Raw genomic sequence first — 9,766 nt, forward strand, 5'->3', positions numbered from 1 at the left:
TCTGCCACAAGCTTATTTGCTTTGGCTTGCAGAGCGTCATTTTATTCACACAAATTTTATTATCACATTGTTTGACATCTGCAAAAAAAATGTGAGTAAAGCACAAAAACTTCTTCAGGGCACTAGTGGGGCATCTCATTGTCTCAGGTTTGAATATTCTACATACTTGTGTATACTATTTGTGTGTAACGTGTGTATATTAGTTTAAGCTGCTCAGGTTAATTAACAATGACCCCTTCTGGCACCTTAAAACCCAACAGGGTTTAATACCTGCGTTAACCTGGACTGTTGTTTTGATGGGGTTTGTCTCGGCTCCTTGTTTCCTTGTTGGGGACACATCCATCTATATGTCAGTTCATCATCAATTAACTTGAACATCCAGTAGCCAGTAGGCTGTGTTCACTATTATAATTTAGTACCAAGTGGTCCTAATGATATATTCGTGTTGGCTTGCAGTGTCCTGTAGTTTGACAACAGAGGGCAGCAAAGGCTTGTCAGTGGAATGCTGTGTTCAAGGGATAAATAAATACACACCAAACAAAACTAATAATTTTAAACTTTAATAATTTATTAACTTTAAACAGGAATGAATTAATTCATGTGCTTTATGATTCAACTCTTGAAGAGTTATCTCAAGGGTCAACAGGTGCATAAGTCTGAAAGTAAAAGTGAAACTCTTCCCTTCTGTTCTCACCATTTTAAGCATCTCTTCATTCATCCATTTTAGTTTGAGGAGATGAGATACGAAACACACATGTTCATTCAAGATTACATTAATGTAATCCTGTAAAACAACACTGATTTAAGTTCACATGTCACCAGAAAATAACTGTAGATGTGATTTTGTCAGTGCGATGTTTTGGAGAACAGTACTATGCGATATTGGTAGTTCTCAGCAACCAGTTGCAACTATGTGCAACAGAAAAAAAGTTTTGAGGAAAAGTGCACCATCATCATAGCCTGAAAAGCACTATTTTGCACTTGAGGTGCCTCTGTTTTCAGCAGCAGAAACACTCAAAGTTTGCTGGAGGTCACTTTGATATTAAAAGTTGAAAATTTGCCTCGTATCAATATTATTTTTTTTTAGTTTTCAGTGCAACAAGCGATCAAACGCTGACGCATCACCACTGCGCCAAAAAGGACAGTTCCATCTGCTCCACACAAAGAACTGCGCACATCTGCACTAATATTTGCATTATTGTCGACTGATAATGATCAAGGAAAAACTCATCTCTGGCACATTATTCATCATTTATCCTCATCACTGTGCTACTTGACGCATGAGGAACGGATAAATCCGGATGTTGCCATCGGGCATTAATTAGTGATTGGGTAGGTCCCCCTATATAAACGAGACGCGCCCACTGCTCTTCTCTGTCTGCATACAAGCCAAGATGAGCTACGGATCTGAAGTCTTTTCCTCCTCCTCCTATAGGAAGATTTTCGGGGAATCTCCCCGTTATGCATCCTCTCCATCACGGACTACGGGGATCGTCTCCTCCCGAGGAGGGTACCGGTCCTCCTCTCTATCCCGGAGCAACGTCTCATCCCTGGGCTCGTACAACAGAAGGTCCGGCCGCTCCTCCTCCATGCCAGTGGAGACCTTCGACCTGACACAGAGCAACGTCCTCAACAATGAGTTTAAAATCATCCGCACTAATGAGAAGGAACAAATGCAAGGTCTCAATGACCGCTTTGCAATGTTCATCGAGAAAGTGCGCAACTTGGAGCAGCACAACAAAGTGCTGGAGACGGAGCTGAGTGCGCTGCGCCAGAGGCAGACCGAGCCCGCCCGCCTGGCCGAGCTTTACCAGCAAGAGATCCGCGAACTGCGCTCCCAGCTCGAAGAGCTGAACGGGGAGAAGTCCCATCTCCTGATCGAGAGGGACAGTATTGAAGATGACCTGCAGAAGCTGAGGGGGAAATACGAAGAGGAGTTCCGTGCCAGGGAGGAGGCGGAGGCCACCCTGAAGGCTTTCAAGAAAGATGTGGATGATGCCACCATGGTGCGCCTGGACCTGGAGAAGAAGGTTGAATCTCTGCTCGACGAGATCAACTTCCTCAGGAAGGTGCACGAAGAGGAGGTGGCCGAGCTGATGGAGATGATCCAGGCTGCACAAGTGTCTGTGGAGATGGAGGTGTCCAAACCGGACCTCACCTCCGCCCTCAAGGAGATTCGAGGCCAGTACGAGTCCATGGCGTCCAAGAACCTGCAGTCCGCCGAAGAGTGGTACAAGACCAAGTTCGCCGACTTGGCGGAGCAGGCAAACCGGAGTACCGAGGCCATGCGTGCCAGCAGGGAGGAGATAAACGAGTTCAGGAGGCAGGTCCAATCCAAGACCATCGAGATAGAGAGTCTGAGGGGAACCAACGAGTCTCTGGAAAAGCAGCTCCGGGAGATGGAGGACAGGCACAGTATGGAGGTTGCAAACTACCAGGTAATCAGATTTTAACGACTTGTTAACCGCCTATCAGAAGGGTTACAGAAAAAGATTTAGTTTACGTACATTGAAATGAATCAGTGAGTATTTGTATTTATTAATTTATCTATTTTCTGAACATCAGAGCAGCTGCTGCAGCTCGGGCTCTGTCCGTGGTGCTGAAACTCTCTCCCATGGGACAGCGCGGCTCAGCAGCTGCATCTGACAACGCCCACTCAGTGAATCTGTGGAGACTAAATGAGCAATTTCATACTCAAGTGCTTTGTTTGATTCAGCACTCACAGCTGAGAATAGGTTTTAGGACAAACATTACAACTCGCACTGCTAATAAACGACTAAAATCTCCAGCTACACACTGCTCAGGTTAACAATAGGACTGACAGAGCTCTTTGTCTTTCTACCATCATTCCTCTGCATGCTACGGGTCACACTTAACTTAATTTCTCTCTTTAAAAAAATAAAATAAAATATATATATATAAACCTTATTCCCCTAATATGCCCTACGTTTCTTGTTGTATTTGTCTTCAGGACAACATGGCAGAGCTGGAGAATGAGCTGAGGACCACTAAGAGCGAGATGGCTCGCCACCTGAGGGAATACCAGGACCTGCTGAATGTCAAGATGGCTCTGGATATTGAAATTGCAGCTTACAGGTAGGCTCCTCTCTCAAAGATAACTCACACTTCAGATCAGTTGTGATAACCTCTATAACACTAAGATATAGATTTTTAGTTGGTAATGTTGGGAGTCACTCTCATCTCATCTCATCCTTTCTAAACCTTTCCTTTGACAGGAAACTACTGGAAGGCGAAGAGACCCGCATCGGGACAGGTATCACCTATCCCTCCATGAGCGCAGGTGCTGGGCAAGGCTACAACTACCAGCCTCGCATTTACACTAGTTCCAGCAAGAGCTCCAAGAAGGAAGGCAAAGAGGAGGATCACCAGCAGCAGCAGAGCAAGTCTGGAATCAGGCGTGAAGTTTATGAGGAGACAGTGGTCACCACTAAGAAGATCGAGAAGCCGCAAGAGGCCAGTGATATTCCCACCAATCAGAAAAACTAAAAGCCTACTGTAAGCCTGTTTTTGACCCCTGCAGCTTCCCCCCTGTCCCCGCAAAACCCAAACCTCTCATCATTCCCCATCCTAAAACAAACCCTGAGCCTTTACACTTGAACACTTGTGGGGATCTTATACGATAGCTTTGCCTTCTTATTATAAGCACGGTAAGATCATCATAGTTTCTGTCTGAACTACTGTTGTGTCCACAAGTGTGTAGAGTGTGGCATCTGGATGTTTGTTTTACGTGGGTTTACTCTTCCTCGTCCCCCTTTGTCCCCCACATGTGTTCCCCAAAGGAAATCCATTGTAACTCTACCGTAAGCATCACTCTACACAAAAACCGCTGTACTATCTGTTGTCTCGACTTCACACACTCAACATCAGACAATAACAAGCACTTAGGTAGCATCTGTCTTTTCAAAATGTAATACTCAACTGGTCTTTCACACTTTGGGAAAACATTGCATCAATATGTGAGACAATAACTGGTCATTCACTACTACCACAAGCTGTGAGATACTCTCAACACATTCCAATGGAAGCATGTGTGTGCGAGTGTTCCTGTGCGCGTCTAAAGAACAAAATACTCAAAACACATCAGCTGGTGTCGGTTACTCTTTCTGCATCCACTTATACGATACGATAAAAAATTATTCTTGATATAATAACACGTTTAGCAAAGAAGCACACAGTCTACAGTTAAAGCAAACCAGCCAAAAATAAATATGAACATGTGATAATGTCTTGCTGAGCCATTATTCTGAGTCTCCTTCCTAAAAATGGAGTTCATAAGCAAAACAACTCCTCTTGCACAAATGTTTTGATCACAGTCAGCTCTGCATGATGGAGGATGTACATCCTCAGTCCTCCTTTGCAACTTCCCCGTAAAATCTCACTCAAAAGTGGATAACTGTGGCTATTTAAACGAGAAGCCAACAAGAAAACAAAATGTATTAATGGAGGATAATTTGCATGGTGTTTGTAGATGTCACGCTTGCATGGAATCCATCAGCCCATTGCTCATTCGACACGAATCTCGTTGTTTGGAGTTAAAAAAACGTCGGCCATCTACCATGCTGAGCATCATCGCACACAGCGCTCATTAATATTTGTAATAGACATGTGCTTGTTAGCCTGTAGGCTTGATTTGAAGACTACTGTTATAGCTCTTACTGTAAGATGTGTGACGTAGGTAGGCTACAGATCTCTGCTGCTGATGCTATGAGGAGAAGGAGTGAAGGTCCTCTTTAAGGCACTTATGTAGGATTGTCAAAACTACCTGATTTGGTAATAATGACCAGCAAAATGCAGCTAATATAAAAAGAAAGAGGGTGTGATTTTTTTGTAAATTACGCTTTAGCACAAATGTACAATATTCTGTATGATCCATCCATTGAAACATCATTTCCCATGTGCCATCGATGACGCGTTTGAGCCCCAGAATATGTACCATACCACTCAGCCAGAGCAAATACCATCGACACTCAAAATACATCACAAATTCAGTCAGAGGATTCTAGACCACGATGTGTTTGAAACAACTTGACCTCACTCTTTATAACTTGTGGCCATGACTGGATAAAATGTCTGTTGTAGTGTGATATCACCACAAGAAATTCTTTAGTATGAGAGACTTAGAGCTTGTTTTTCTGCTTGTGCACTGCCAACTTTAACACAGTTTTCTTTTTCTGTCGCTGCTCCTGCTGCTGCTGCTGCTGGCCCTGACAAACTACACTTGCAAAGAAAACAAAAAACTAGTGATTGTACGTAAGACTGTTCTGGATTGGGTTTCTGTTAGTTTAATTGAGGCCTGTGACGTATCTTAGTACTGTAGCTGTTTGTTTGTATCTCTACTCAGTGGCCTATCATAACTGGGATTAGTTGAAGGGTGTCAAATCTGAAAGTTGTTTGAGTGCAAAGTGAAAAAATATCAAGAACTTATATGAAAGCAGCATTTTATAGTATGCAGCTATAACAATGGGTGAATGGTGCATGGGTGCAATTGTCAAGCCTTTATCTTTACACTGTAATCCAAGCGAGTTTGCATCTGTGTCAATACTACTTTTACAGCACTGCCAAACTTTTCTAAGTGCACACGCAAACACCATTTCATGACAAGTATTTTCTCAAGATACAGTACGTCACCTATCCAAAACCAACAGTCAAAGATTTAGCCATAGAACAAATACTGTAGGACGTAAAATGCCTTAAAACACCAGCAGCTTTTATTCTGGCCATGTGTGTGATGTGTATTATTCTGTCCAGTGGGGTGTTTAATCATTATTATCTCTTTATTAGTGTTTATGAAAGCTTCCATGACTATAAAAAGCATAGGGATTGAATGTAGTTGTCATGCTATTCTCTTTACTGTTATTACTACTCATGTATTGCTGTATGACACCATATCAATAAAGATCTTGACATTAATGAGGCTGCATATGATTTTGTTGAGTTTATTTGTATGCATCGCACACTTTAGAGGCAAGGATACCATATTGAAAAGTGTAGAACAGATCATATTACTTAAACATGTGATCAATCCCATTAATGATATCACAGTAAATTACATGGACTCAAACCACACTTGGTTGATTGGTGATAACTGAGGATTAATGGGTGGAAAGCAACTAAGTAGATTTATTGAAGTGTTTAAGTAGTATTCTGTGTTCTGTGTTTGTACTTTACTTCAGTATTCTGCAGATTCAGATGAATCAGACAAAATATAATAAACAAATGATGCATTAAAGGAGCCCTGTGACGAACTGGTGACTTGTGTACCCTGCCTCTTGCCCAAAGTCAGCTGGGATTGGCTCCAGCCCTCCGTGACCCTGATGAGGTTACAGAAAATGAATTGATGTATTAGAGGTTAAGATAAGATACTGACCCCCTGTGTGGAAGCTACCAAGCCACCCAGTGGGATATAAAATAACTGGAATTAGCTCTACCTTTACCAGCTGCAACATTAAAGTGCTGTACATATTAATGCGCCAACAACTATAATATAATAATATTCTTAGCTATCTTCTTTCTGTTGCACACTTAGAATGATGCAACAAATAAATCATATGCAAAAATATGTATTTAAAGAAAAGTTATTTCATCCATTAACCTGCTGGGGTTCAATGCTAAGTGCCAATATTGCATTGTAATATTCTTCTAGCATGTTTTCAAGCTGGAGGAAAATAATTTTGTTGCTTTGATTTATCTGTGAAAGTAAATATTGCTTTGGATCAATACAGATCACATTGCAATGTCACCTTGACCTCTTCCTTGGAGATGTCTCTTGCTTCTCAGGGCCACAGTGCAGATATGTGTTGAAATGATATGATGTATGACTTGCTGCTGTACTGTATGTTGATCTTTGTACCTCCCGCCATTGCCCCACACCTTACACGCACACACAGTCCCACAGACCTTGAGACCTTGGGCCTCTTGGATCGTCTCTGATTAGCTCATCTCTCCTCAACCACCAAACTGGGTGGGACAACCTCAGCACTGGGTGTGCATGTGTGACGCAGGTTGCAGTTCTTCAAAGATTTATACCCCTGCAATGCTGCTGAGTAGAAGGTGTGGTGAGAGACATACAGTGAAACCGTTATGAAACAGCCCTCCCTCAATTGGCTTCAAACTTGAAGAGCGCTTCAACTTTCTCCTTTAAGTCTCACTTTTTGCTGCCCTGCCCTTTCTTCATAACCATAGAAAGCACACGGGAGCATTATGAGGCTATAAAATCATATGAGAAATTGTACTGACTGCCACCACGTAAGAATTTTGCAAACTCTGGGATTAATTTCAGATTTATAGCTGCTACAAGCTATCTGTGGGTGTTTAGCATGCAGTCCCACTGCAATCAGCATATGTTGCAGTCGGCTGATTTCTCAAGTGTGTCATTCTATAATTATTGCACACATGCTTGTCTTAAAGCACTCGCATTGTTTTGTGAAATCTTTGTTTTTATGCTGATATAGAAAGAGCTAAGAACAAACTGAGACATAAAGTTCATAGATACAAAACACACATTTTTTATTGTTGTATTAACATCCAGTTTTCCTCATTTTATTTTCCCTTATGTAGATTTAAGGTTGTCCAATGACTTGTTTCATCTCTCTACGCACTTCCGTCAAATGCACATTTTATAGCTGTTCTCGTGCATTGTTTTATACATATTTTCACAAAATTTAGCTTGATATATCTGAACAAGTTCTTAAATGTTGGGATCTCCCTTACAAATTAAAATCAATTAAAATCAATCTATGTTTAAAGGCATAGTACGAGAGGTTTGAGAGGTTAATAAATATCATCTGTGCATGCACACTCCTTACTGACTGTGGCAATCTTTCCTTTTCATGTCATCCCCTTTGGGTTAAAGGAGACTGTGCTAAGGGAGACGCATGTTTTATGTTCTGTCTGGTAATAAGTGTCTGCGTGGGGCTTTGATGGTGGTGGAAATGTGAATCAGGTGGTGGAGCGAGGGGGCCATGGTCATAAATTTCACCTGTTTGTCAGTGTCTTTCGGTTCAAAGCTATTCCTCTTCACTGTCGTCTCCGCAGACATATTAAATTGTGATTGTGTGTGACCTTACAGACACACAAACACAAGTATCACACTGATAGAAAAGAAGGATGCTACTCCCTGAATGAGGGAGATAGTCCCATCCTTTTTTTAATCTTTGTGAAAGCTTGTTTAGACAGAAAGAGGGGTGAATTTCAGATGTGGCGTGACTGCATGTAAAGAGAGACATGAAACTGACGTGAAGCATCCCCGTGAGCGAAGACTTTGTGTCGTTCCCTGGCCTTTCTGAATCAACTTTATAAATTATACAAAAGACGAAAGACATTACAGAAAGAAACAGTTTTTTCTGGTGAGATCCATCAGAAGCTGAGCTGCCATGCAAACAACACGGGCACACTCCCACACAAGGTATTGTTGGTTGTTAATTAACTTACAGCTAACATCTGTACAGTCTGTAAATTGGCTGTTTGAGGTGAACAAACAGGCTCAATGCAAATAACAAGATATTAAAATTCACTTCACTTTCTGTCAAGGACATTGACTGCTTGAGAAATATGTTTGTTTGTCGTCTTACGGGTGAATTACATGTAAAGATCCTTTTTGCAAGCTTAGCTTGTCACAGATATTAGTATTATTGGCAAACACTTAGCCTCCACCAAAAAAACAACAACAAAAAAAACATCTTGGGAAGGGTTAATCGATCCCCAAAGTATCAAATCTTATATTATTATGATGTTAGATGACATCCTGAACACATGAACATTCTTGTATTGCTGCAATATTTCCATCTTGGCTGCTGTTGGATGTATGAACATAGTGATTATTTATGTAATAAACATTTTCTTTATTTACCATCAAAAACTGCATTGTATATAAACATATGATTAAGTAACTAACAGAGAATATTAACTTCTGTTTGGCAAATTATTTGGTGGCAATATATTCAGATGTAAAATAGTATTTAATTATGACACATTTTTTTCCTTACATTATCATTGCTACACTGCTTTTAACCAAGTGGCGACCGTGATGTGAAGCCAATGTGGAAGTGCTAAAAACATGACTGAGACTTGAGGCTGGCTACAGAATGAGTCGGTCCCCATAAGTCATGAAAACTGTAATGAGGCCTGAAGTTATGCCACTTTGATTGACAGGTGGGTGTGTTTACAGGCAGCTTGTTTTAGCAGCCAGACTTCATTTAGCCCGCCTCAGCTCCACCCACAATCCATTATTTTGCTTATTTATGGATTTACACGTAAGGAGGCGGGACTGCCAAGATGGCAGCAGTCACAGCAGTACTTCAGAAAACTGTAAAAGTATTGAGGTATTGAGCGAGGCGAGATGGTGCAGTGGTTAGCGCTGTCGCCATAGAGCAAGAAGGTTCCTGGTTTAAACCCATCCACTGTATGGAGTTTGCAAGTTTTCTCTCTGCCTTCCTCCCACAGTCCAAATTACTGGCTGATCACTTAGCAGTTAATTGCCCGTAGGCGTGAAAGTTAGTGTAAATGGTTGTTTGTCTCTGTGCATCTGCCTAAATGTAATTGATGCAATTCAGTGTATGAATCATTGTATCATTTGACTCAGTCACAAATGGTTATGCAACTTTCACCCTTTGTACCTGTAAACAAAGTGTTATGTGTGAGTTGCTGCTGCTTCTGCTGCTGTTGCCTTGGAATCTGTTGCTAGCATCCTGCTGTGCTTCGGCAGCATTGGGGAATTACCACTCACACAGAGAGAGACAGAGTACAC

At 41.6% G+C, this 9,766-nt stretch overlaps 1 protein-coding gene across 1 annotated transcript; it reads left to right on the forward strand.

The window, feature by feature from the left end:
• The first annotated feature begins 1,196 nt into the window (after positions 1–1,196).
• Positions 1,197–5,931, forward strand: inab (internexin neuronal intermediate filament protein, alpha b). Its single transcript, XM_010734202.3, has 3 exons — positions 1,197–2,438; positions 2,972–3,096; positions 3,237–5,931. Exons 1-3 carry the CDS (start codon positions 1,395–1,397, stop codon positions 3,505–3,507), a joined length of 1,440 nt encoding a protein of 479 aa, XP_010732504.2. The 5' UTR covers positions 1,197–1,394; the 3' UTR covers positions 3,508–5,931.
• The last annotated feature ends 3,835 nt before the right edge of the window (positions 5,932–9,766 follow it).

This window comes from Larimichthys crocea, chromosome X (assembly GCF_000972845.2).
Source record: "Larimichthys crocea isolate SSNF chromosome X, L_crocea_2.0, whole genome shotgun sequence".
In the NCBI taxonomy this organism is placed as follows: domain Eukaryota; kingdom Metazoa; phylum Chordata; class Actinopteri; family Sciaenidae; genus Larimichthys; species Larimichthys crocea.